This window comes from Cervus elaphus, chromosome 24 (assembly GCF_910594005.1).
Source record: "Cervus elaphus chromosome 24, mCerEla1.1, whole genome shotgun sequence".
Classification (NCBI taxonomy): Eukaryota; Metazoa; Chordata; class Mammalia; order Artiodactyla; family Cervidae; genus Cervus; species Cervus elaphus.
In genome coordinates this window covers 61,087,046-61,113,533 of record NC_057838.1, presented here as the reverse complement: position 1 = coordinate 61,113,533, position 26,488 = coordinate 61,087,046, and the positions used below count along the sequence as shown (strand labels likewise).

At 58.9% G+C, this 26,488-nt stretch overlaps 1 protein-coding gene and 1 non-coding gene across 2 annotated transcripts; one reads left to right on the top strand and one right to left on the bottom strand.

Annotated features, from left to right (window-relative positions):
* Nucleotides 1–706: 706 nt before the first annotated feature.
* Nucleotides 707–778, bottom strand: TRNAE-UUC. Its single transcript has one exon. It is a non-coding gene; the product is annotated as a tRNA-Glu (tRNA).
* A 5,467-nt stretch (nucleotides 779–6,245) lies between these two features.
* GNAI2 (G protein subunit alpha i2) lies at nucleotides 6,246–26,488 on the top strand. Its single transcript, XM_043885810.1, has 9 exons — nucleotides 6,246–6,518; nucleotides 20,593–20,635; nucleotides 20,900–21,041; nucleotides 21,218–21,378; nucleotides 23,288–23,416; nucleotides 23,818–23,947; nucleotides 24,035–24,188; nucleotides 24,559–24,773; nucleotides 25,465–26,488. The coding sequence occupies exons 1-8, from the start codon at nucleotides 6,401–6,403 to the stop codon at nucleotides 24,747–24,749; spliced, it is 1,068 nt and encodes a 355-aa protein (XP_043741745.1). The 5' UTR covers nucleotides 6,246–6,400; the 3' UTR covers nucleotides 24,750–24,773; nucleotides 25,465–26,488.

Here is a 26,488-nt window from a genome sequence, read left to right as displayed (position 1 = left end):
CAAGGAAGGCTTTCCAGCAGTGGAGTAAAAAGGTGCTCAGAGCTGGGGAAGCAGCTCGAGGTGGCTGGGGAAGACTTTCAGCAGATTTTCTTTAAATGTTGGAGCAATGTCCGTTTGGAGAAGAGGCCAAGCCTGTGGAGAGGACTAAAAGGGGACTAGTCAGCCCAAACCTGCTGGAGGAAACTAGCTCAGCCCAGTTATGTGTGCCCTGCCCCGCACACGTCCCCAGCTACCCTCTCCTAGAGGATGTGGGACAGCCCTGTCTCCATAGGTTTCACTCCATCTCCCTCATCTCCTGCACCACATGGTGGCCACCCCATGCCTTCTTTCCTACTTTCTCTGGTTCACAGCAGCCAGAAAGAACTTTATTTTTAAAACCAATTTTATTGGTTTTTGTCTGGGAGGGTCTTCCTTGCTGCATGGGCTTTCTCCAGTTGCAGCGTGCCAGCTTCTCAGTGAGGTGGCTTCTCTTGTTGTAGAGAGCAGGCTCAGTAGTCGTGGCTCATGGGCGGGATCTTCCTGGACGGAGAATCAAACCTGTGTCCCCTGCATTGGCAGACAGATTCTTGACCACTGAGCCACCAGGGAAGCCTCCCATGGGGAACTTTAAAATAGCAGATCATGTCACCCATTCTCAAAAACCCTCCAGTTGTTTTTGGGGTTTTTTTGTTTGATTTTTAAGCTTACACTGCTTGTGGGATCTTAGTTTCCTGACCAGGAATTGAACCTGGGCCCCAGCAGTGAAAGTACTACGTCCTAACCACTGGACAACCAGGGAATTCCCTAAAAACCTCCGATTGTTTCCATCACATTTGGAATGAAATTTGGACGTCTTCCTGCCCTGTGGCTCTGATACCCTGACCTGTCCTTACTCTCTGCTGGCACTAGCCCACAGCTGGGACTGTGCTGGCCCAGAGCATCTCAGAAGTTTTTCCCCAACAGCCTGTCACCATCCCCAACCAGGCTTATTCCTCTAACTTTGTCTAGGTGGCTTCAGTGGCAGCATTTGCTCTCTGCAGTTCTGCAGAGCAATATCTCATGCTCTCAGGGCCCAGTGACTAGCATCTCTCTCAGGACAGGTCCCGTTCCTCTTCCCCCGCTACAGCTGGTCACAATCTACAAGAAGTGCCTGAGCCTTGGTGGCTTGGCCTTGGAGGCACCTCATGGGCTGCTTGCTGTTGCATCACCTTCATTAGGGCTGTTTTTGATTCTTCATTAAATTAAATTCCAGGAAGCGGTGCTAATGAAGGCCCTAACGAGTCGCAGGAGAAGCTTCCAGCTCCAGCCTTTGGATAGCACTGACAGGGAAGGCAAGGCAACAAGGTGAGCAGAGGAGTGGCTCCTGGGGATAAGGCTGATTATTATTTCCCAGGCCCTCTTAAGGATCCTGGGTTTCCCAGGGGAGGTGGCCTTTAGAGGCCACGTAGGTGGCAGACACAGGGGCAGGTTGGACAAGAGCTCTTCAAGGACATGGAGGGGGTCTCAACTCAGTCCTGGACCCAGAGCCTTGAAGGCTCCCTGGATCCCCTGGACAGTTCTCCCCCAGTCATAGCAGCAGCACCCTGTGAGTGCCAAAGATAAGTCGGATTTTCAGGGCCAGACATGATGCTTGGAGATGCTGGGATCTGCTACAGCCTCATATACAGTCCTACCTCAGCATCTCTTAGGCACTTGGGAACTCCCTGCCTGCTCTTCACCTCACTGATGTCTCATAGGTGTCCTCTCTCACACCACAGACCCTCTTGCTCTGGCAAGGCTGGCCTTTCGGTTCCAGGAACACCCAGGCCCTTCCCGCCCTGCCCCAGTGTCTTTGCTGTCGCTTCCGCCTGTTTATTACCCTCTTCTCTTAGCTTGTCACATGCTTGGTCCCTTCTCATCGTTCAGAGTTCCCCTCCTTGGGAACAAGTCACTGTTCCTCATACATACACTTCCCAGGGGCTCCGTGTCACCCTCTTGAGTTCCTCCGAAACCCTGGAGTTCATTTCCCTGTTGTCGTGTTTGGCATGTGCTCCTGAAGGGCAGGCTTCCAGCTGCCTCCCTCACCCTCAGGTTCTCAGCACACAGTCGTTGAACGAATGACTCCTCCTCTGAGAGCCTCCTGCCTCTGTATCAGGTGGAACCCCCTAGCCTATCAAGCAACTTTTTGGCATGGAGTGCTGGCGGCCTCAGTTCTCCAGGTGCCAGAGCCAGTGGAAGGAAGGGGACCCTGACCCCAAGGCCTGCCAGGCTTGGGATTGTTTCTCTAGGGGGAGGGAAGAGAAGCCTGGGAATGGAGGTTTGGAAGAAAGGGGCAGAGAGGATGAGGTGGCTGACTCCAATCTCAAAAGTGCTGCTGGGCTCAGAAGCAGGAAAGAGGAAGTGCCGGGGGTGTACCAGGAGGTGGAGCCTGGCTAAGGGTTGCAGGGAGGGAACCAGCCCCGGCCACTGAGATCTACAGGCAGAAGTTCGTTGAGACTCTTTTATCTGTAAAGCTGTGATTTAATGGTAGAGTTTTGCTGGCGACTCCCTGCCATCTGTGAGCCATGGAGGTGGGGTGGCCAGAATCCTGGACTCGGCATCCCTGTGGGGCCTTGGCTGTTCCTGGACTCTGGGCGGGGGCAGACATGCCTACCCTGAAACTGCCTTTGGGGAAGTGCTGGCAGCTTCCCCTTCCTGGAGCCCGTGGGCTGGTATGTCACGGCCCACTAAGGGGGTCTCCATTCCTCACCCTGTTCAACCTGGTGCATGACAGGAACTCAGGACAGAAGAGCTGCTCTGTGGCCTCTGGCCTGCCCCAAGGCTGTCCTAGCTCTCCAAGGGAGCCAGTAGCAGGCCCTTCATTACAGCTGGGGTGCTATCCTCATTTCTGCTGAATGTCATTTCACTGTCCATTACAGTCTAGTTCATGGGGTGCTGGAGCAACGTGCAGTGCAGAGAGACAAGTCATGGCTCCTCTGGTGCCCAGGAGGCCCTGGCTGGGCAACCATCCTCTGCCCCCAGAACAGCGTCTCATGAAAGGATAAAAGAACTCCTGGGTTCCCAACTGTGAAGGAAGCAGCATGCCTGTATGTCCCTCACTGGACGACCATGGATGGGTCCCGACCCCTCTGGGTCTCAGTGACCTCAGCTGCAAACCCAGATGTTTCTCTAGCTCTGACCCTCGATTTTCTCCCCACCTCTTCCCGAACCCCCTTCCCAGTCCCTGTTCCCTCTTCCTTCAGTGATCTCCCTCTAACACTGCGCACACCACCTCCACCAAGAAAGCTTCCCAACCTTCCCATGTACCTTGAATTTCTCCCCGCTCTCCACAAACAGCTATGGCATATTTTTTTTATAGCAACAGCAGGATTAATTGTTAACACTTCTCCCCGATCCAGGGTGGGGGAACCCCTGGAAAGGGTGAATTAAAGTTTATGTGATTCATTGATTTCATTTAACAAAGATTTACCTACCAGCCTCAAGGATTAAGCTGTAAGGGGTTTGGAATCAGAGATCTGAATGGGGGGAGAGACTCACTACCAGGCCTGTTAGGATCTGTTGGGGGAGGGGAAGCCCCAGGACAATAGGAGTCAGAGATGCCCAGTTTATAACCAGGGAATGAAAGATAGGGAGGAGGGAAATGGAGGAAGGGATAAAGGAGAACATGCAAGAGGGTGGGGAGAGCAAGGCAAGTCAGATGGCTGGAGTGCTAGGGTGTCACAGGGAGGGAGATGATTTGGGCCTTGGTGGGGGACAGCTCCTACAGGGCCTGGCAGAAATTACTATTATAGCAAGTCACCCATACTGAGGGTGTTCCATGTACCATGCACATTCTGAACATTTACCTACATTTCCTTCCTTAGCCCTGATCTCTGCCAGTACAATGGGTAGCTATGACTGTTAGGTCCACTTTACTGATAAAAAGACCTGAGACCCAAGGAGTTTCTGGTACTTGTCCAAAGTAATACGCAGCCAGGCAGTTTGCAGACTGCTCTCCGGAGAGTCCTTGCTATCAGCCACCACTGTTGCATTTGTGCCCCTGCACGGTCCAAAGCAATGTGTGTGGGCTTTATTCTCAGGGTACTGGGGAGCCACAGAAGGTTTGTGTGCAAGACAGTGATGTGGCTTCTTTGAGTAGGATTCCCTTGACTGCAATGTAGAGGATGTATTGTAGAGGAAACTGGAGAGCCAGGGAGAAGGCTGGAGGCCTAGAATAAGGGACAATGGGGCCATATTTGAGTGGGAGTTCAGGAGGTAAGGAAGGGAAGAAACTGACGGGGTGTAGGGATGCAGAGGAAGGATGATGGCTCTGGCTGGTCACAAGGCCACCAGGTGGAAAGCCCAGGAATAGGGATTATTGGGGGTACTTGAAATGACTGGGCTTCAGAGCAGTGATGAACATGGGGCTGGTGATTCAGGGAGAAGCTGGGCTGGAGATGGTCCTGTGGGGTTCTGAGCCCCAGAAGTGGTATGTGACGGGAGGAGCAAACAGAGGCCTCTTTCCAGTAGCCCTGGGGCCCCCATGGAGAAAGGGAGGGAGAGCCAGGAGCACTGGATGCAGAGGTCGCTGGACTCTAGGAAGAGCACTTGAAAGGAGGGACTAACTGGTACAAATACCACAAGAACTGGCTTGGGGCCAAGGGGCCATGCCTCCCAGTGGCCCTGTCCTGCCTGGCCTCCATTGATTGGGGTCTGTGTCTGCCCACCTCTGGTGAGCCTGGCCTCTGAGGGGCTGACAGGTTCTCCTGTTGCCTGGCAACTGCAAGAACTGTTGGCTGTTGCTAGGAGCATGCTGGGGAGGCCTGAGGAGGGAGGATCAGCTCTCAAGTGAGGGGCGGGGCTGTCGAGGAAAGAGGCCCGCCTTGGAGCTGGGTTTGTAGCCTTTGTGGACAGGCTGTGTTCTCGACTGTTTGCACCCATGTTTACAAAGTGTTCTGTGGATTTGAAGCATTTTGGAGGTTGAGCCTATGTGTGGATGTATAGACCATATCTCAGAATGTCTGTCCCTGGGTGGGTATTGTGTGTTTTCAACAGGTTCGCTGCGTGCTTGTAGCAGGCCCTGCCTGCGCTTTGATTCCAGGCAGGAGAGAGTCCTGGGGGAACCATTTGAGGATTTACAGGCCAATACCTCCTCAACAGGGGAGCCATTCAAATAGGGACACACAGACATTCCAGGGAGAGCAGACAGCTTGAGAACTGGGAGCGGAAACAAGATGTGTGTCAAGGTGGTAAGGAGGGAGTCTGTGCTGAACGGGACTGTGGGTGGCCAAGCATTGCTGGCCAGCTCGCTTCCTGGCTCCGTGGACTTTCCTTGTCTTTGGACTGAGTGAGCCCTCCCCAGCTCAAGGCACACAGGACACCTTTCTGGGTAACCCTTGGCAGACTTTTTAACTGTCCAATAGAGGTCGGGGCTGTGGGCTTCTTATGGAGAAGAGAATCAAAAAGACTGAAATGTCCTGCTAGAAATGCTGCTGCCTACCTGCCCCCCCCCCCACCTTTGTCCAGCCATGGGGTTGCAGTCACTGTCCAGTGATGACAGGCCATGAGATCATGGCCACTTATTTTCCAGAAGTCTGGTGGCACCTCTTTCTCTTCCTTGATCATGGTAGCTGGGTCCCAGGCTGGAGCCCAGAATGGCTCCCTGTTGAATGGCTCCCTCCTAGAAGATCAGAGAAAGATAACTCTTGGATGATTGGAGAAGGTACCCCCAACTGAGGGAGACAGCCTGGGCAAAGGCATTGAGGTGGCAATAGAATTTTTTCTTTTTTAACTTCAAATGTGAGAGAGAAGGGGTCAAAACCGCTTTAAGACGAAAGAAGCGGTACAGAGAGCCTCCGGGGCTCTGTGGATCCCGAGACGAGTTTATTGGGTTCATTAACTTTAAGACACGCCTTTTCTGCTCTGCTCGCTCAACTCAGAGGACTGGTTCCTGCTCGGCCCCTGAGGTGCACCGGATCCCGGTCCTCAGGCTACGAGATCTGCCCGCCCCCGCCGTCGAGCAACGGGGCTCCAGGCGCTCTGCACCCAATCGGAGCCTGGCCCCGCCTGCAGCCCGCCCTCCGCCCAGTCCTTCTGGGCTAGGCTCGACCCCTGCAGCTCTCCCTCGGCGTGGCTCCGCCTCCAGCCCGGGCCGAGCTTGGGCTGAGCCTAACTTCGCCTTCGTTCCGCCCTCCAGCCAATCAGCGGCCCCATATCTCCTATGGCCCCGCCTCCGGCCCTGCCCCGGCCCAGTCCCAAGCCTGACTCGCTCCGGCTCCACCCCCGGCCCGCCCTGCCGTCGGTGCGCGGCGGCCTGGAAGGCACCGCCCGCAGACGCTCGGAACTGCCGACTCGGGAGCTACCCGTTGAGGGCCGGCGGCGTGAGCGGAGTGGGGTCGGGCGGGGCCGAGCCGGGCCGGGGCCTTGTGGGGGCCGGGCAGCGGCCGGGCCGGCGGACGGCGGGATGGGCTGCACCGTGAGCGCCGAGGACAAGGCGGCGGCCGAGCGCTCCAAGATGATCGACAAGAACCTGCGGGAAGACGGCGAGAAGGCGGCGCGGGAGGTGAAGTTGCTGCTCTTGGGTGAGGCCGCGCCCTGCGCTGGGACCCCCCGATTCCCCGTCCAAATCCCCAACTTTGACCTGTGGACTAGGGCTTCGAACTCCCAGACTCGGCCTGGATCCCCACACCTGGACTTGAACCCCCCAGACCCGCCCGGCAAAGACATAACCAAAAAAATGGATCAAAACTCTGGGTTGGCGGAGACCTCTGATCCGTAGCCCTTGGGCCCCATCTTCAACTCATCCCAGAGCCCAAACCCCCAAATACAGCCACCAGTGCCCCAACACCCACTGCCCAGAACTCTGCTTGACCATCCACTCTTACTGTCCAGCCTGACAGACCCTCAGAGCCCCCTGCCTGTCTTTCCATACTTCCCCTAGACTTTACCCAACCCCCTACCATCCCACTCAGCCCCCACCTTCAGGCACCACCTGTTCCCTCACTTCTCCCCCTATTCCTATTGGGCCTGGGTATCTCCAGGGCCCCTCCCAGGCCCCCACTTCCTCCCTCCCATTCTGTGCCCCATCCCTACTCTGGACCCTGTATCCTCCACCTGTGCACCTTGATCCCAAGGGACTTCTCAGGTGGAATTTTGGTTTGCACCTCTCAAGTGGAATGACTGCTTAGGAGATCACCTTCCAGCCAGAACCCCCAAACCCTTAGAGACCCCTGCTCCCTGCATCTGGCCCACCAGCTCCCTCTTTGCATGCATCTCTCCTCAAACCCTGGGCTCCCCTGCTCTTAATTTCTCTCCCACACTCTAGCCTTCTCTAGATTTCCACACCCACCTCTTGCGCCAGGTGGGCTGGTCTGAAAGGACTGGCCTCAGACCCCCTGAGGGCTCCACTGGTCATGTTGGGGGAGGGGACCAGGCCTCAGGCTGCCCAGGGAGCTCTGCTGGCTATCCGTTTCCCAGTCTCTAAGCCCTGTCTGGGCCAGCGGGGGGGGGTCTGGGGTTAGGAGGGAGTGTGGAGGAGTTTGGGTTGCGTCGGCGCCAAGGCCAGGAAAGATGGTGGCTGCTTGAGGGGTGGGGGAAGTGGAAGTGGTGAGACAGCCGACATATTACTGCCCCCGGCGGGCGGGCGGGCCAAGGAGAGCCGCTGATGGGTGCTGGGCTTCCCGCACCCTTTCTGGGCCCAAAGGCCTAGGACGTGGCTTCTGAGAGTGGGTGGGCCTGCCGGACCTTGAGGCCCTGCGAGGGGGGAGTGGTGGACCAGCTGGTTGAGTAGCTGGGGGCCTGCTACGGGGTGGGCATCTGAAGTGGACTTGTGTAGAGGCTGGGGGCCTGGTAGTTGCCCCAGTCCAGCCTCTCACTGGGAGCAGGTGTGGTGCACCCAGTGGCAGCCTGATTGGGGGGTGGGGTGGAGTTCAAACCTAGTGGGGAAGGAGGCCCTCGCGGCAGTGTTGGGGGCTGGACCATGTATGTGGGGGGGTGTGGCCCCTCAGCCCCAGAGCTGCCCTGGGGTCCCCAGACTGTGAAAAGTGGAGCTTTTCATGATGAGCGTGTGGCCGAGGGGACGGTGTGTCTCCCATCCTGGGCCCATCTGTTGACTGTCCCTGGGGGCCTGGCCTCAGGGGCACAGCCCCGGAGGTTTCAAAATGGCATCCGCTGCCGCTGCGGGGAGGAAGAGAAGGGGCGGGAAGGGGCGGCGGCCCAGCCTCCTGGGCTGTTTTGCGTTGGGCGCTTGCCTCTTCCTGTCTCTGCTGCGAGTGCGGCAGTGGCAGCGAGTGGGTGTCGACGCGGCGGAATGCCCATCGATGCTGCCCGCTGGGCCTGGGAAGGGTGCTTTGGGTACTGCTGCCTCCCAGTGCCCAGCCAGGGGGTCACTAGCCAGCCCCTTCCCAGGCCGATCGCAGTTATGGTTGTGCCCGAAGAGGTGTGGGACTGGGCCATGGGCCTGGGGCACACAGGGCCCCTGGCCTGGTTCTGTGTGCTGACCCCATCCCACCAGTCTTGGAACCCGGCTCAGGTTTGGGCCTGACGACCCTTCTCATACTGAGCTGGCAGCAACCAGGGGTACAGAGTCCCCTAGAAATGCTTGGCACTTTGTAGGCTGGGGAGTCCATCTCAGCATCCTGTCCTTCTGGCCTTTGCTTCCACTGTGAAATGGGCTTCCTGGGTTTGGGCCAGAGAAGTGCCGTGCCCAGGATGGGGAGTGGGGGCTAAGATTCTGCAGAGGATGCACTCACTGTAAGGGGCTGGGAGACCAAACTTTGCCTGAAATTGAGGACTCAGTCTGTCCGGACTGCCCGGAGAAGGGTCCCGGCTGGCTGTCCTTTGCCTGTCCAGTTACGGGGGAGGTGATGGGAGCCCAGCTGAGGCAGCTTCAGAGAGCTGGGCGCCTGTCCCACGTAGCGGAAAGACTGTCCAGGCAACGGGACTTGGGCTGGGCAATTGCCAGCCTTCCCTCCCAGCCCAACCACGCCTGCTGCTCCACCCGCATACTGGCTCCTTCCCGTCCTGGGGAGCCCTGCCAGCCGGCGGGCATAGTCACTGTCCCTGGGGCACAGGCAGATGTGGTACACACCGGGGAGAGGGGTGTTCCCTGGCAGCTGGGTTGGGGGAGCAGAGCTGCTGATACCGGCTCTACTTCAGAGATACCCCCACCCTCACCCAGTTCAGCTTGCTTGACCTGCTGTCCCCTGGTAGAATCTGGGGCCTCGGCGTGGGCACTTTGGGTAAAGTAAGCCAGAGTGTGTGTTTAGGGGGTGACTCTGATTTGTTTGGGCTTGTGTGGGCAGTCTACAGAGAAAGGAGAGATGGCTCCAGGAAGGCTTCATGGTATAAATACAACAGTTCCTCTTGCCCCTGGGACTTTGCATCTGTTCCCTTCACTTGATGTACTTTCCCCGCATTTCACTCCTACTTGATTGTTCTTCAAGACTCTGCCTCAGGGATCACCTCCCAGGATCTTTCCTGACCCCCTTCTCGAAGGCTGGTAAAGCACCTCCTCTAACCCCCCCCCCATGCCCCCCCCCCAATTAGAGCACGGTATTTGTCTGTGTCACAGCTGCCCTCCCCCGTGGCTGGAGCAGAACTGTGTCCTGTTCATTTCTGAGCCTTCTATGCCAAGCATAGAGCCTGGGAACTATTGTCTGTTTGTTGAATGAAAGAAGCGCTACTGGTGTGAACTTGGTCTTGGACATGGGTAGATGGGAGGAGTAAGATAGCAATCAGTGAGCCATCGCCTGCCATATGGGCAGGTGGCAAGGACTGTGTAAGGCCAATGACCAGGACTCAAGAGGAGACTGAGGGAAAAATCCTTCAGGCTGTTGGCTTGTGGTCTCATCACGCTCTGCTGGCACCTCAGTGCATGCTCAGTCACTTAGTCCTGTCCGACTCTTTGCGAGTCCATGGTCTGCGGGCCACCAGTTGCCTCTGTCCATGGAATTCTCTAAGCAAGAATACCATTCCCTTCTCCAGGGGACCCTCCCAACCCAAGGATCCAACTGAGGTCCCCTGCATCCGAGGCAGATCCTTTGCCGTCTGAGCCAGGCTCTGGAGACAGCCCTTATCCACTCCCTGCAGATCACATAGTAGGGACTCTAGCTGTTCATATGGGAAAACCAGCTTTGCATTCTTCTTTTAGCTCAGGCTGTTTGGGGACTGTTGCAGGCCTGCTCTGTCTGCTGCAGTGGAGCCTGTCTAGCTCTTAGGGCTGGAGCTGCCCCACAGCCACGGGGCTCAGACCAGCACAGTGCTGTGGGAGTTCTTGGCCTGGCCAGTGCGGAGACTGGACATTGAGGGGCTCAGTGAGTTTTATCAAATGAAAGGAAGGGTGTTTTGTGACGTTAGTCCTGTTTGTCTCTCACAAGAGGCCTGGCACACTGTAGGTGCCTATTAAGTGTGGAAAGAATGAAACTCTTTGCACACATCCCTGAACAGGGATAAGTAATTCTCAAGCTGCTGCTTGGGGCTTGGTGTAGCAGGAGTTAGTGGGAAGGGCTAGCCTGGGATCCTGGCTGGCTGGGTAATAGGTAGAGTCTAGTGATGCGGGTGAATTGCGGGGGTGGGGGGAATAGTCCTTCCTGGGAAGGGGTCCTCTGAGTTAGCCTAGAAAAATTAGCAGTATTCGCCAGGGTCAGGCACTGGGGGCAGAGGGACCCACTCAGCATGGGTTGGGAAGTGGGAAGGCCTGGCCCGGGGGAGGAGGGCTCACCCTCCTGAGGGATCACACACACCTAGGTTCAGATCCCTGCTCCACCTGGTGCAGCAGCCGAGAAACCCAGCGACAGGTGAAATCCTGGTAGATGCTCTGCTCTCCGTCTACAACCTGGGATGGGGTGCCTGCCTGCAGCCACACGTGTTGCGGGGATGGTACTCCCAAGACCTGTGGGTGTGAGAACAGGAGAGGGACCCCCCCCTGCTGACTCCTGCAGAGTTCAGAGTTTGATGGGGAGGAATCTCCCCAGCTCAGAGGTTGCCTAGCCTTAGTATGGAGGCCCTGGGAAGCCTGACCCTTGCCCTTGGGCCGCTGCTCACAGCGAGTTAGAGGTTGAGACTTGTAGATATTTGGTGGCATCTGGAGTGACACACTGCCCTAGGGACCTTACGCCCAACCTTTGGGGGCTAAGCCACCTTCCTGGGGGTGCTTAGGGTTGGGGTGTGGCAGGGCCCTGGGGTACCAAGTGGGCTGGTACCCAGGCTGGCCTCCAGCCTCCCTGTTCTCCCCACCACCTTCTCCATCCCACCGTCCTGCTATTCCACCCGGCTGGAGCTCATTAGCACTTGAATGGGGGGCGGGGCAGCTTGAGCCGGCGAGTCTCTTCTTCCCACCCCTCCCCCAGGCGAGGCCAGGCTTTGTCTTCCTGAGTCGGTAGCTGCACTGCTGGGGCTCCCAAGCTAGGGGGTGAGTAGGGGGTCTAAACCATTTCTGACTCCCCCTCTGCCTGCACAGTCCCCCTGGGCTCAGCCCCTGCCTGTGACCCCAGTGTCGGTGCGGCCCACGAAAGCAGTTGTACCTCTAGGATAGGAGTGAAGCTGGGTCCTTCAGGGGCTACCCCTGAGCTGGGAGACTGGGTGAATCAGGGCGGTTTTGCAAGGGAAGTGACCCTGGAGCTCAGCTGAAGACATCCCAGGAGGGGTTGGAGAACCCCAAGACAGAGGGCAGAGCAGGTGGTAGGGACAGAGGGAATGCCTGCCCCTGTGGCTGGAGGTGGAAGTGAGGCCAGCTGGGGCACTCAGGCTTCCATGCCAGGCCCTGAGGCAGCGTTGAGCCACCCACTGTGCTTGAGTTGGAGCCTGTGCTGCCAGATGGGGACTGGCACAGTCAAGGGCCTCTTTGGGTTGGCCCTGGGCTGGCCTGAGCTGTAGGATCACTGGCTAGCATCATAGATATCCTAAGCCTGCTAACAGCAACCCAGCAAGTGACCGCAGGTAGTGCTGGGGGTGGGACCTGATGGGATCCCAGCGAGGTTCCCAGGCTCCAGCAGTGCAAGGGCTGGCACTTGCGGCAGCTTGGGCCACAGGCGGGGGCACTCAGGTCCTGCACACCCTGTCCTTGATGTCCGTCCCTGGCTGTCTCTCTCAGTCTCCATCTCTAAAAGCCACCCATTCTTTAGGCAGGAACAGGATGGAGGAAGCTTTGTCCACTTAAGCTCTTAGCATCTGAGGGTCCAAGGACTTGGCCTCCCTCATCCCCAGCAGAGGATGAGACAGTCCAAGCCAGAGCCTGAGTGCTGTCTCCAAGGCAGGACCCAAGCCAGCTTCTAATCTCATCTTCCCACTCTCTCAGGGGCAGGAGTCCTAACCTAAAAGGTCAGCAGGGGAAAGGGGTTAATGGGTTCTGGCAGACCACCGCTGCTGTGCCCTGCCTAAGAAGGCCCTGGGAGGGCGAAGGACTGGGCCCCTCTGATGATGGCCCTAGTACCTGATCCTCTCAGACAGCTTCTCGTCAGCCACAGGTGCAGGGTGGGGCTCCTCTGCCCAGCCCCACCCAGCCTCTCTGCCTGGAGCTCTTGTTCTTACTAAACCCCAAACACTCCACCCTCACCCTTAGGCTGCACCGTGGGGCTTTGATCGTCTTGGTCGCTGGGGGAATAGTCTCCCTGGAATAGCCACACTCTCTCTAACCTGGACTGGCCCTTCAGTGTTGGCCTCCTGCGTACACTTCCAAGGCTTGGCAGTAAATGCCAGGCCCGTTTGAGCCAAAGCCTAAAGGTGGGATCGTACAAGGCTTGTGCTGAGAAGGGTGTCCTTGTGCCTCAGAGGATTCGGGGTGCCAAGGCTGCTACAGCCTCAGAATCTCCGGTTTGGGGGGGGAGGTGTATTGATGGCAGCAGGTACCATGTCCCGGGGTTGGAGGAGGGGTGGTGAAGTCTGCACGGCAGGGCTGGGCCTCTCGGGGAAGTGGTGTCCACACCAGAGGAAAAGGAGGAAGAAGCTGGAGGAGGAGGAGCCCAAAAGAGGAAGAGGCCAGAGAGCCGCTCACACTGTGCACTGGGGTGGGGAGTGTGAGGCAGTTCAATGGGGGGGGGGGGGGGCTTTAGAAGGTGAGCCCCACCTGTGAGGGGGCCCCGGGGGCTGCCCCTACTGGTGGTCCCCGGGTTGGAGGCAATCCAGACAGTTCTGTCCCTTGTCCTGTCCCAGTGGCCACTGGGCCCAGGATCTCAGAGAAGGTGGCGCCTCTGAGAAGGATTCCAGGCTCCTCCTTTGGCCACAGGAAGTGGTGGCTGGAAGAGGGACGCTGGTGGAGGGGGCGGGGGTGTAGCAGGAAAGCAGAGGGCTGCTCCCATGTTCCCGAGCCGCCATTGCCCTCCAAAGCCGGAAGGCCGGCTGCAGGCCCAGATGAATGCCCGGAAATGGAGCAGCAGCCCTGGGATTAGCTCACTCTGGGTTTCCCCTGCCTGGAGGTAGACAGAAGGGCCCTTGATCCAGCCTAAGGATTTCCCCCACCCCACTACCCACTGGGCCTGGGTAGTGGGTGCCTTCACTGGGCCTCAGTTTCCCCTCCGGTGATAACAGTAGCTACCTCAGATTGAGCTGTGACCATTGCATAGGGCCGGTCTCTTCGTGTTTAACCCTGTGGAGCTGGGACTGACAAACCCATTTCACTGATGCAGAAACGGAGGGTCGGGAACATCATGTGACGTACCCAGTAAGTGGAGACACCAGAGGACAACCCAGGCGGTGACTCTGAGCACCTGTCCCCGGCTGTTGTCTCCCCACAGGATTCTATGCCCAGTTGGCAAGAATTGCTCATTCAGGGTGACAGGCAGGTGCTTTGGGTGTCCCCATGTCCTGCATATGCCTGAGGGCCTTGATTCTTCTTTTAGGGGACTCTAAGGGGACCATCTATTCTAGAGAGTGGGACCCAAGACTGTGCGTGAATCTTTTTCCAGCTTAAAGCCAGAAATCTGCTGTGTGGCCATGGGGTGACCTCGTCCCAATACAGGTGCCCCCATTTTCGCTTCCCACTCCCCCTCCCAGCCCGTGTCCCCTCGCAGGAATGCTCAGGTCACTGTCAGGCAACTTAGGGTTTTGCTTTTCCCCAAACATGTCTGTGCCTCCCACAACCCCTGGGCTTGAGAGGACTAAGTCCCGGCCTGAGGAAAGCTCGGAGGCTGTCAGGGTGCGGTGTGGGGGGACCCTGAGCCTGGTCTGGAGACTGGGGCTTGTCCAGATGAGGAGAAGGGAAGAGTGGTCCTGCTGAGGGTCCCCACTAAGAGCGAAGGCTGCGGTGGGCTCCTGTATGGCGACTCATGTGTCCATGGTATGGGCTGGCCACAGCATGGGAAGACCACAGCTGGTCCTCATCCTTCTTGGCCTCCGAAATCCAAAGTTCAGTTGCCTTGCCCTTCCCCGCGGAGTTCCCAGGGTTCTGCTCTGACCTGTCAGGCCAGGCCCTAGGGAACTGAGGAGTCTAAAGGACCTGGGAGAGAGCGAGGACAGAGGCGGCAGAAGCATCGAGGCCAAACACAGAGCTGAATGAACATGGCATCCTCATGGCCAGTCCAGACTCCAGGTCCCAGGGCGCCCTCTCCCCCACCTTCCTCACTGTGTGCCCTGAGACTGGCCGCCCCTGTCTGTGCCCAGGGCTGGGTCCCGTGACGTCACGCTTCTCAAGCCTGGTTTGTGGCTTGTGGGCATGCAGACACACTGCCCGTGTGGGCTGGACCCCGAGGTGGAGTTTGGGGTGGGTGTGAAGACCCAAGGGAGGCTGTCCGGGGCGGGCATTGAGCCTGGCACACTCCCTTGAGCAGTACATTTCAGAGATGGGGACACTGAGGCCCAGACGTGGGCATCTCACCCTGGGTCTGCCACAGTGATTCAGACTCTTTGAAAAGAGCAAGGCGATTTCCTCCAGTGAAGAAGCATCAGGAAGAGGGATGTGCCAAATGGCCCGGCTCCTTGTACGACCTGGGCCCCGTCTAGCAGTGCCTGGCAGTGGAGGGTGAGACCTGTATGCAGCCTCAGTGGCCGATGAGGGACAGGTCTCAGGGCCTCCTCTCCTCCAGCATGGCCTGCTTTACCCGGTGCCTCAGTTTCCCTTTTTTCGGTGGGCAGGGCCCCACTGCAGGAGACACAGCCCTGCCCTGCAAAGCCCTCTTCGCGCCTGGGAGAATCCGAGGCCTGTTTGCTTTGCAACGAAGAGCAAAGCCTTGGCCAGGCCCTGGTCCTTAGTGCTTCCCTGATGGGTGTCAGGAAGCCGCTGGAGGCTTCCCAAGCGGCAGAGACTGGAGGGAGGGAGGTTCCGGCTTTGCTGGAGCACCTGGAGGAAGGCGAGGCCACGCATGTGGGTAGGGTGTCACCCGGGTCCGTCCAAGACCCTCCCCCCACCCCCGTGCCAGACCCCTGCTGAGCCTCCTTGGAGGGAGTGAAGCGCAGCACCTGGAGGAAGGAAGAGACGCCAGGGGCGGGGCTTGGAGGGCCTTTGTCTGGCGGGGCCCTCTCCCCCTCCCCGTCGTCCCCATTGTTCCCCTGTGTGCCGCGTCTCTGCAGGCCGACGGCTTCCCAGGCTCGGGAGGGGGGCCGTGGGTGAGGCACCTCCCCCAGCTGCCCCTCGCCGCCGCGGTCGCTTTCCAGAAACAAACGCTTCTCCGCGCCGCCCAACCCCCACCTCCTCCGCTGGGTCCCTGGCGGCCGGGCTCCCCCTGGTGGTGGCGGGCCGGGGACCCTAAGGCTGCAGGGGCGGGGCGGGGCGGGGCGGGAGAAGGGGGGCCCAGAAACGGCAGGCTGGGCCGGAGGCTGGAGACGTGGCACCTTCCTGAGATGAGAGTGGGAGGTAGTGCCAGGGGTGGCGCCTTTGGGGTGGGCTTCCCAGGGTGCATCCCAGCCTTCCCCCAGCGGCCCACCAGGGTAGGCCAGTGAGGGGGGCGGGGAGCAGTGCTGGGAGGCTGGCAGTGGGGGGCGGGCCCGGCTGTGGGTTTGAGCTGGGCTGCTCCCCACGTCTACCCTGTGGTCCGAGCCACGGCTGCTTCTGAGAATCTCTGCCCTCAGGCCTGCCACGTCAGCTGGCAGCTCTCCCTGGCCCCACATGGTCCTGGGGAGCCCACCAGCTCGAGAGCGTCTGCAGGGAGCCCTGCTCCCCGGCCTTCAGGGTGCGGAGAGAGCCAGGGATTGGTGTCTGCAGTGAGACCTGCTGGGCGGGAAGGAGTACCCTGCCCAGGTAGGAGTGCCAGGTTGTGTAGAAGGGAAGTGACGAACTGAGAGCAGAAAGCCAGCAAAGGAGTGCGTGGCTCTGACTCCGGTCCCAGGTTATACAAGTCCCGGCAGGGAACCACAACCACTGCTGAGTCAACCTCTCAAGCCCCTGGTCACTGCCCTGGGCTCTGCTTTTGCCTGAAAGTCTCAGAAACTCGCCTTCAAAATGAGATGGCCACGGCAGGCTCCTTTGCAGGCTGTGGTCGCAGTGACCTATGCAGCGTGGTCACTGTGGGTTGCAGGAAATGAGAGGTTTGGGGAGCTTTGTCCTCTTCCGAAGGGTAAAAGAAAACAGCGATAATAACTTTGATCTCAATGCTCGCAGTGTGCCGGGCACTCACCCGTCTCCTAGGATGAGATAATGGTGGTATCCTGTTGCACAGATGAGGTGCCAGAGCCAGGACAGGATCGGGCAGCCATTCTTGGAGATCTCGGGAAGGATGGAGGTGGGCACCAGGGCTGTGGTGGGTCTGGACCTCCCTCTGGGAGAGGATCTGAAAACGTGACATGGGCCCGCTGGCCCCTCAAGGCTTCGTGCCTCCTGCAGAAGGGAAAGTGGGGCCAGCGAGGAAAGCAGCACGTCAGGGCCTCCCAGCAGGACAAAGCCATGTCTGGGAGGTAGAGGCTTCAACACAGACAGACCACAGCGGAAACGCAACGCAGGGACTTGGGATCAGCATCACGCCGTTGTACCGGGGGCTCTGTCTTGCTGGCAGAGGCCCTGCTGTCCTCGTTCAGGCAGGTGGAGCCGTTCTCCCCCCCGCCCCCCATCTGTTCCCTCCTCCCGTTGGGGCCCAGGGCTCCCAGAGTGGAAGCAGATGTTCCAGTGGAGAGCAGCCGCTTGTCGCCCTGCACGTCTCGGCAATTACTGCCTGCCCGTTGGGGGCCCCGCAGCTGCGCCCCGAGGCAAGGGCTGCAGAGGCTTCTTCCTTGGTGGTGGGAAGAGGTATGGCCCAGTGGGAACACTGAGGGCGCTGCGGGGATCCTTTGTAGGTCCCTCTGGTCCCACTCAGCTGGAGAAAGGAGCGCCCAGTGGGCCCGCCGTGGGTACAAGACTCCTGACGCCTTCTGCTGGCTGAGTCCGCCACCCCCACCCCAGCACCTCTGCAGCAATCTGGATCGAGCTAGTGATGCCCCTTTCTCTCAAGGGAAGGTGCAGGGCTGGGTGGGGAGAACTGGGTGCCTAGGATCAGCAAGGTACAAGCAAACCCCGGGCCAAGTGCCAGCCTATCTAATAGGGAAGCGTCATCAGGCGCCAATGGAAAAGGAGCTCCTAGGACACCTCGCTTGTGGGCTGCCTGAGAACCAGGGTGTCCAACTGGATAGAGCCCATGGCCGCACCCAACTCTGCCCCCAACCCCCAGGATCTATGGTAGCTCCTCCTGGGCCACGCCTGTGATTCTGTCCTGGTGCTCTCCCCTGCTTTCTGCTTGGCTGCTACCACCACACCCCTGTCCTGCCACTTAACTCCTTCCCTCTTTGAGTCACAGCTGTGGGAAAGACTAAGGGACTGCTCTGAGTCCAGGGATGGGGGCTCTGTGACTTTGTCCACCTGTCCCCTTGCTGGGGGCAAAGAATATGTCTCCTCTTCGAAGGGAGAAGAAGCGAGACTAAAGCTCAAAGGGGACAGGGAAAGGGTCCACCGCTGCTAGGAAAATCAGATGCAAAGCAGGTTTGTGCTGGCATCCTCATCTCTGGGCAGGGTCACGGAGTGGTCCATGCCTTTTACCAAGAGAGTAATCACAGGACTAGACCTGGAGGCTGGTGCCTCAGGTGCACCGTGGTCCCCAAATCACCCCCACCTGAGGTCCCCTGTGCCCCGGAGAGCTGCCCCCTCTGAGTCTTGGATCACCTGACTCAGGACAGCGTGATCCATGTGACCCATCACTTCACGCCCTCGGCCTCCGCTCCTGCACTGGGCCGCCAGTCCTGGCTGGGACTCGTGGCTCCTGGGTCTTCCTTTGCCCCAGGCTGTCCACCCTCCCTCCTGCTCTCTGGGAGCAAGTGACTAGGTGGGAAGGACAGTCAGATGTCACCTGGCCTTTGTTCGTGGTCAGCCAGTCCAGTGCTGTCCTCCCTGCCCCATGGATTTCTGGGCCTTGGGGGAAGAGCCTCCATGATTCAGCGTCACCACTGGGCCTTCCCAGGCCCTCTCCCCTTGGGCCCACTCCACAGGTGGGGGGTGTTAAGTGAGGGGTCCTGTCCTGGCCGCTCCCCTGCCAGCCCTATGGAGAGGAATTCTGCCCCTGACCACAGCCCACGCCCAGGGGAAATACGCTAGGCCTGGGGCCTCCAGTGCCCAGGGGTCGAACCAGTAGAGGGGCTCACACCCCAGCCTGCCTATTTGTGCTGCTCCCCCCGCAGTGCTCCCCGATCCTGGGGAGCAGGCCTGGGACAGTCAGAGAAGCCCAGTGATTCCAGGCGGCATTTGTGAAGCGTCCTCACAGAGGCCCCTGGCTTGTGGCCGCAATCCACACCTCAGTTTCTCCTGGTCAGTGTGGATGTGGGTGGGAGGTAGGATGGATACAGGTGGGCAAAGACCCGGAGTTGGCAACCAGGGTCTGATGCTGCTTGGAGGGCAGTGCGGAGACTTGGACCTGAGACTCTCTGGGCACGTGGGATAGTGCTAGGAGGCAAGGTGGGCCACATGCAGAGGAGCTGTAACCATTTGATAGCGGTGTCTCTCTGTTTCCGCCCCGCCCCCCCACCTTTAAAAAAAAAATGTTTTGGCCATGTCCCACAGCACATGGAAACTTAGTTCCTCGATCAGGGATCAAACTCATGCCCTCTGCACTGGAAGTGTGGAGTTTTAAACCACTGGACCACCAGGGAAATCCTTCAGTTTCCTCATTTGTGAGGTGGGGATGAGAGTAGAGCTGACTTATGCCCGGGGCTTGCTGTGAGACCACCTAGCGAACGGGGTAGTCTTAGAATAGTGACTAACAAAAAAAAAATATATATATATATAAAAAAAAAAAAAAGAATAGTGACTGACATGTAGGGGGCACAATTCGCGGCTGTGCTGAGACCACCGTTGCTGACATTCATGCTGCTCGTGGCAGTGTGTGTGTTAGCCCCTTCATCCTCTGAGATTCTTAACCATCCCTGAGGGGTATATGGGGGCCAAGGGTGACTTCCCCCACAGACCCCACCACCCACCCTGCTGAGCTGGTCAGAGAGACAGACCCACCACAGTGATCAGGAGGGTTGGGACACGTGTAGGTGGGACATTGGGCAGGTATGCCCGGCAGAGAGAACTCCTTGGGCAAAGACCTGGAGTTGGCAAGAGGTAGTGCCTGACAGTGCTGGGACAGAGCAGGGGTGCAGTTTGGGCAAAGGCTGGGGGAAAGCTGGGCTCAGCTGAGGTGCACTCTCCCTGGAGCTTAGGACAGGGAGCGGCCAAAGGGAAGAAGTAAGGCCCTGTCCCGACCCCTAGCCAGGACAGGAGTGGCCTTCCTGGTCTCACACTTCCTTGCACAGACTCCCTTGGGGAATGCAGGTTTCTGGGCTGCACCCCTTGAGATCTGGCTCTGTGTCTGGGATGGAGCCCGGGAAGATGTTTTGTTTAAAAAAAACCCAAAAGACATTGTCCTGCAAGATCTGAGCCATATTTTGAGTAGGGCTGGGCAGGTCAGGCATCATTATCCTACATACCTCCTTGCTCTTCTGAATCCTGGCTACATGGTCTTGGGCCAAGACTTTTCTGAGCCTCAGTGTCCACATCTGTAAAATGGTAGAAATAGTACCTGTTTTGTGGGGCTGCTCCGACAGTCACCGGAGCGAATTCCTCAGCATTGGTCGAAGAGAAATACAGGATGGGGCTCTGCCAGGCTGGGGAAGAAGCATCATCATGAGTCAGTACGTGTGTGTCTGTGACACTGCCTCTCCCCCAGGTCCTGGTGTCTTTTCTGCTTAGAGGAGAGCTCGGCCCCACAAGCAGGGTGCTGGGCCTCAGCTGTGTCTGGAAGGCAGGAGTATGACACCATGCCCGGACCCAGGCCCCACGGCAGCTGCGGCTCACGGTGTAGGGAGAAGAGTAAGCAGGGCTCCTCTGCCTGCTATGGCCCGGTGCCACGTTGGGGAGCACTGTCTGCAGAGTGGCGAGCCTGCGTGTGCGAGAATGACAGGGTGACTGCTGAGCCTCAGGTCTCCAGCCAAAGCCCCTGGACTCAGCCAGGGCAGCGGGGAACCACGTTGAGCAACAGGCCTTGTGGGAAGCCAAGGCCTGGAGTGAGTCCACCATGGGGTCCAGGTGGCCTAGGTTGTCTTCACCCCGTGGCCCTGCCAACCGCACCCCCGGTAGCTCTGCTGCCCACCAGACCTGACTGCTTCCATCTGCAACTGAAGAGAAGAATGGGTCCTGCCTCCCGGGCCACATGGCCGGGCCGCTAGTTGCTGGCCTTTGTGTCCCCACTGGGCCTGCTCCCTGACCCCCCGTGTCCTTTGTTCCAGGTGCTGGGGAGTCAGGGAAGAGCACCATTGTCAAGCAGATGAAGTAAGTGCTGTGTGTGGGAGACAGCCTGCAAACCTTGGTTTCCCCTCTTCTTCCTCGGGGTCTGTACCGCCCCCAAGTGTAGGCCCAGCCCGTGTTAGCCAGGTCCAGCACTTTCCCAGAGGCCACGTTCATCCTCTGCTCCCCAGTGGTTCAGAGGCAGTCTCCTCCTGTCTGAAGTAGCTACTGCAGGCCCCCGTAGCTCCAGATGCCCATGTGGGGGTCCCCGTGCCCGATACATCCTAATCCCGGCCCCCTGGCTGCCAGGATCATCCACGAGGATGGCTACTCAGAGGAAGAATGCCGACAGTACCGGGCAGTCGTCTACAGCAACACCATCCAGTCCATCATGGCCATTGTCAAAGCCATGGGCAATCTGCAGATTGATTTTGCCGACCCCTCCCGCGCGGTACGTGGACTCCCCAACCCCTGCCTGCCTCCCATAACGCTTCAGGGCAAGCCTTGTGCAGGGGGAGCTGAGAACACCCCAGTCTGGGCCCCCTTCCGGAGGCCTCCTCCCTGCCTCTGAGTAGTGGGGTGGGTGTGTGCTCCTGCATCGCGCTAACCGCTTACCACTGTGCCCAGGACGATGCCAGGCAGCTGTTCGCGTTGTCGTGCACGGCTGAGGAGCAGGGCGTGTTGCCTGAGGATCTGTCCGGCGTCATCCGGAGGCTCTGGGCTGACCACGGGGTGCAGGCCTGCTTTGGCCGCTCGCGGGAGTACCAGCTCAACGACTCTGCCGCCTAGTGAGTACTCATTCCACGGGGCCGGGCCGGCGGTGGAGCGGGGGGAGGCCTGGACTATAGCCTGAACCCAAGGGCCTGAGCACCCTCAGGAGGATACGATGAGTTTCTGCCCTGTCAGCCAGGGTCTTGGTGGTTTGGGTTTGGCCTGGAAGAGGGATGTGGGGAGACATCCATGGGCTCTGGGTGGGCTCCCCCCCCCAGATAGGCTGAGGGCCCTGTATTCTCACCTCCCATCTCCTACCTCTGTGTAAGCCAGTTGCTCTGTCTGAGCAGCTTTCCCACTCTCACTGCACTTCCCATCCTGAGCCCACCCAGAGAGGAGCTGGACCTCCGTGAAGCTGGGTGGGAGGCCGGTCTTGCCTGGCCGTGATTCCTGAGCCCTGCCCCAGTCACGTGGACAGCCTCCCACCCTCCCTGCAGTGGCCTGAATGCACTTGCGAGAGCATGCTCCCCCATAGGAGCGGTGGAGTCACAGCCTCACACGGTGGGGTGGGGGGGCTGGGGGGGTTTACTCCCAGAGGTCATAGGCTCAGTGCCAGCAGAGCTTGGGGTCCTGTGGGCAGGGAGTGGTGGCTCCTATAAACCCCTGTCATCTCAGGGCCTGGGATACTCAAGGAGGTCCTGTTCATGACCACCCTCCGGCCCCTTCCCACTCCTGTATCATCCGTGTCCTTCATTCCCCAGACATTAAGCACCCACTGCGTGCCCAGTGCTGTTCTGGGTGTGGGGATTCAGCAGTGAACATGGGCCCTGCCCTCCCAGGCAGGTTTATGCTGCAACGAGATCACCCAGGGTTGGGGAGCAGATTGGAACACTCCGGGGTCCAGGTATCCTCCAGCCCCTCCTCACAGCAATCTTCCAAGGCTGCCCTGGGGCCCTGGGGTGAGCCCCCCTGCTGCAGACAAGGGAAGAACTGGTGTGGTATTCACCATGAGGCTGGAGGCTCTCTGTAGGGGGCGGGGTAGAGTTTGCAGGTCACAGCACATGCGTCACGGTTCCCCATAGCCCTTCCTGTTTTTCTTTTCGGTCTCTGCGTCTCTGAAGTCATTTCCCTCTGGCCTAGCTGCCTGTGGGGGAGCCAAGCACTGGCCCCAGCAGCCCTGCCCTGAGAGCAAGACATTGGTCCTGGGCAGTGACTGGGAGGCCTAGACCCAAACCCCAAGGGCACAGCCAGGATATTGAGGCAGGCAGCTGAGCTAGTCTCAGGGCTAGGCCAGGGCGGCATTGGTACTAATTAAGAGAGCTGGTAGTGGGGAGCCCCTGGGACCCCTGCCAAGCTAATGGTTATGCCCTTCCCCTGAGGAGCCCAGATTTTGCTGGGCTCTGGGCAGAGAGCCCACTGGGCCTGGCAGGCCTCAACCTGTCCAGCCCCGCGTCAGGGGAGTGCTAGGCTGCGCTGCGGCGGGTGCCGTAATTGCGCCGATTAGCATCCTGCATCCCTCCCCAAAGGACGAATTCGCCCCCTCCCGCCACCCTCGCCTGCAACTCTACCACGCTGGATCCTCTGTGAGGCCGGCCTGCCTCCGACCCGGGTGCTGGGGCTTGGCTGGCTGGCCTCAGAGCTGCCCTTCAGCTGAGCAGTGAATGCAGCGTAGGCAAGGGTTAAAGAGTTAGATAGCCAATAGGAGTTTGCTGTAAGACCCCAGGGAACCCAAACCTGGGGGCTCAGTAACACCTACAGGGGTGGGATGGATGTTCAAGTGGGAGGGGACATGGGTAAACCTATGGCTGCTTCATGTTGATGTTTGGTAGAAACCAACACGATACAGTAAAGCTATTAACCTTCCATTAAAAATAAATAAATAAAGAAGAGTCAGGAGCTATGCCTGAGATATAAAGGGACGGAAGGGCAAGGGGCCAGTTGGCCCCCACTGACACCCTCCCCCCCCACCCCAATACCCCTTCGCAGCTACCTGAATGACCTGGAGCGCATCGCCCAGAGCGACTACATCCCTACGCAGCAGGATGTGCTGCGGACTCGAGTGAAGACCACAGGCATCGTGGAGACGCACTTCACCTTCAAAGACCTACACTTCAAGTGAGCGGGCTTGTGGGCTGGGTAACAGGGTTAGGAGCAGCCAGCCTTGGGGGGTGACGGGTAGAGATCCTCACACCGGGGCCTGCTGAGGGCTGTGCTGGGCAAGAAGGTTCATCTGGGATTCCCCGGCCCCATTCTGAGTTCCTTAAGGCTGTGTGGTGGCCAGCACCTCACAGCCTCTGCTGACCCGGCCCCGTGTGGCAGCCACCTGCCCTGCTGACCAGCCTCACTCACTCTGCTGGGCCAGAACTGGCGGGGAACGTGGGCCAGTGTGGGTGATACCGTGGAGGCAGCTGCCTGACCCTGAGCAGGCCTCTGTCCTCAGTCGGTCAGCCTGTGAAATGGGGCAGGGAACTTCTCCCAGAACTCCCTTCTCTGGAGCTAAGACGCTGTGTCCGCAGGATGTTTGATGTGGGCGGTCAGCGGTCCGAGCGGAAGAAGTGGATCCACTGCTTTGAGGGCGTCACAGCCATCATCTTCTGCGTAGCTTTGAGCGCCTATGACCTGGTGCTAGCCGAGGACGAGGAGATGGTGAGAGACCCAGAGGTCACAGGGAAGGGAGGGCAGGGGTGAGGGGTGGGGGGGTGGCTGGTGCTGAGAGCTCTGTCCTGCCCCCAGAACCGCATGCACGAGAGCATGAAGCTGTTTGACAGTATCTGCAACAACAAGTGGTTCACGGACACATCCATCATCCTCTTCCTCAACAAGAAAGACCTGTTCGAGGAGAAGATCATACACAGCCCCCTGACCATCTGCTTCCCTGAGTATACAGGTGTGGGGTCTGGGCCTCTGGGGAGGAGCTGGTGGTGACCAGGTGGCCCACGGGCGCCCCCCGCTGGACAGAAGGGTAAACTGCAGGATACTCACACAGCTGGTGCCTCACAGGCTTACACACTTGTGTCTGTACACCCCAGGGCTCTTCTTAACACACTCGGGCACGTACCCCATACATGTCACTGGGCATCGTCCCTCACACAATCAGGTGCCCCTCTTTGCACACTCAGATGTGCCTGTGCACTCTCACAGTTGTCACACATACATGCTTGTTGGTTCACACACACACAACCTTCTCTGTCCTTGTGGGATGGGCCCGCCTGCCGCACACGTTGCACGAGTCCTCACCGTTTTGCCTCACCCCCCAGGGGCCAACAAGTACGACGAGGCAGCCAGCTACATCCAGAGCAAATTCGAGGACCTAAACAAGCGCAAGGACACCAAGGAGATCTACACGCACTTCACGTGCGCCACCGACACCAAGAACGTGCAGTTCGTGTTCGACGCTGTCACCGATGTCATCATCAAGAACAACCTGAAGGACTGCGGCCTCTTCTGAGGGGCAGCGGGGCCTGGCAGGATGGTGAGCCAGAGGGGGCCGGGCAGGGAGGACCAGAGTGGGGCCACCGAGCCCAGCGAAGGGACAGGGTTGGGGCCAGAGAGCGTCCAGCTGCGGGTGGTGAACTTGGACACCTGTAGAGACCAGAGCGCGGGGCGGGGGGGGCCACAGGGCGTTGAGTCAGGAGGGTGACCGGGTTGGGCACTGAGCATGTGGCACAGAACAGCCCGGGCTCCGTTCTGCCCAGTGGTCCAGACAGTAGAAGCTCCGGGCTGTGTCCTGGGACAGAACTGGAGGGCTGTCCCCATTTTCCTTGGCGAAAACTCACGTTCCCACCCGCCAGGCCACTGGCCTGGCCTGAAGGATCGAGATGACAGAAGGGGCCCAGCCGCCCTCCACTCAGTACGACCGGCTCTGCTCACCCCTGCCATCTTTCCCTCGGACCCATCTGAGGGTCCGGGGCTGAGGCTGGCTTCACCAGCCCTGGGAGCGGTGGGTGGGGAGGGCTCTGCCAGAGCTCCAGTCTCCCCTCCCATTCATTCTTGAACAGGGGTTACAGTGTGTGTGTAACCTAGCAACACACATTGGCCACCATGTCCCTGGTAACACGTGGGTGGGGAAACTGGAGAAGGGTCATCGTCTAGGGAGGTGGGCAGAGAGACCTACACTGGCTACCTCCGTCCCGACCCACGCCCTGACTGTCCCCTACCTCCAGGGCCACCGCCGACTCCGCTACCCCAGCCCCTGAGGAAGATGGGGGCAAGAGGACCACGCTCCCCGCCTGTCCCCCTGGCCGCTTTTCCCCTCTTTCCTCTCTGTTCTTGGCTCCCCGCAGTCCCCGCCCTCAGCTCCAGAGACTTGGGGGACGGGCTGCCACAGGCCTCCCTGTTTGAAGCCTGCCCTTGCTCCAGGTGCAGGGAATGCCCGTAGCCCCTCCTGGCCTCCGTTCTGGTTTTAACCATTGTTTTGTTCTGTGATGGGGGAGGGGAGCCCATGCTGAGTCTCCCACGGCCTGTGTTTGTTTGGAGGGGCACCACTTCTCCAGCCTGGGACCCCTGGCTTCGCCCAACACCAGCCCCTGACCCAACCCGAGTCCAAATGTTTACAGGGAGCCTCCTGCCCACCCCCACAACCGCCCCCCACCCACCCAAGCCACTCGGAGGCCCCAAAGGAAAAAGCACAAGAAGCGTGAGACGCCACCATTCCTGAAGACCACAGTCCACCTGCTCATTCTCGTAGCTTTTTTTTTTTTTTTATTAAAAAAAGAGAAAGTCAAAGGGGAAAAAAAAAAAAAGAGAAAACTGCAAACCTAGAAAACTTTTTAGAAAAAACTATTTAAAACTGTCAGATCCTGACCAGCACCCACCCAGCCCCTTTCCGGTGATTCCGTGCCTTGAGCGTGTCTACGTGTTTACACCCATCCCTCTGCTGGTTGCCCCCTGTGCGGGTGGCACCCCGACCCTGCCCTCCACAGAATTGGGTTCCAAGGGCTGTTCCAGACAACTGCCAACGTCACTGAGGGTCCCCACCCCAGTGGCCCTGGGCCCTGGCTCCATTAACCTAAATGTAGCTCCTTAGCGCTAACCTAGGAACCGCCGCTGCCTGCTGAGGGGCCATGCCCCTCATGCCCTCGCCCCAGGCCCGGGTCCTTCAGCGTTGAACACTTCCTTGCTTTTTTCACATGTTTTATGGAATTGTTCACCTGGTTTGAAATAATAAAACGTAGAAAGAAAAAAAAA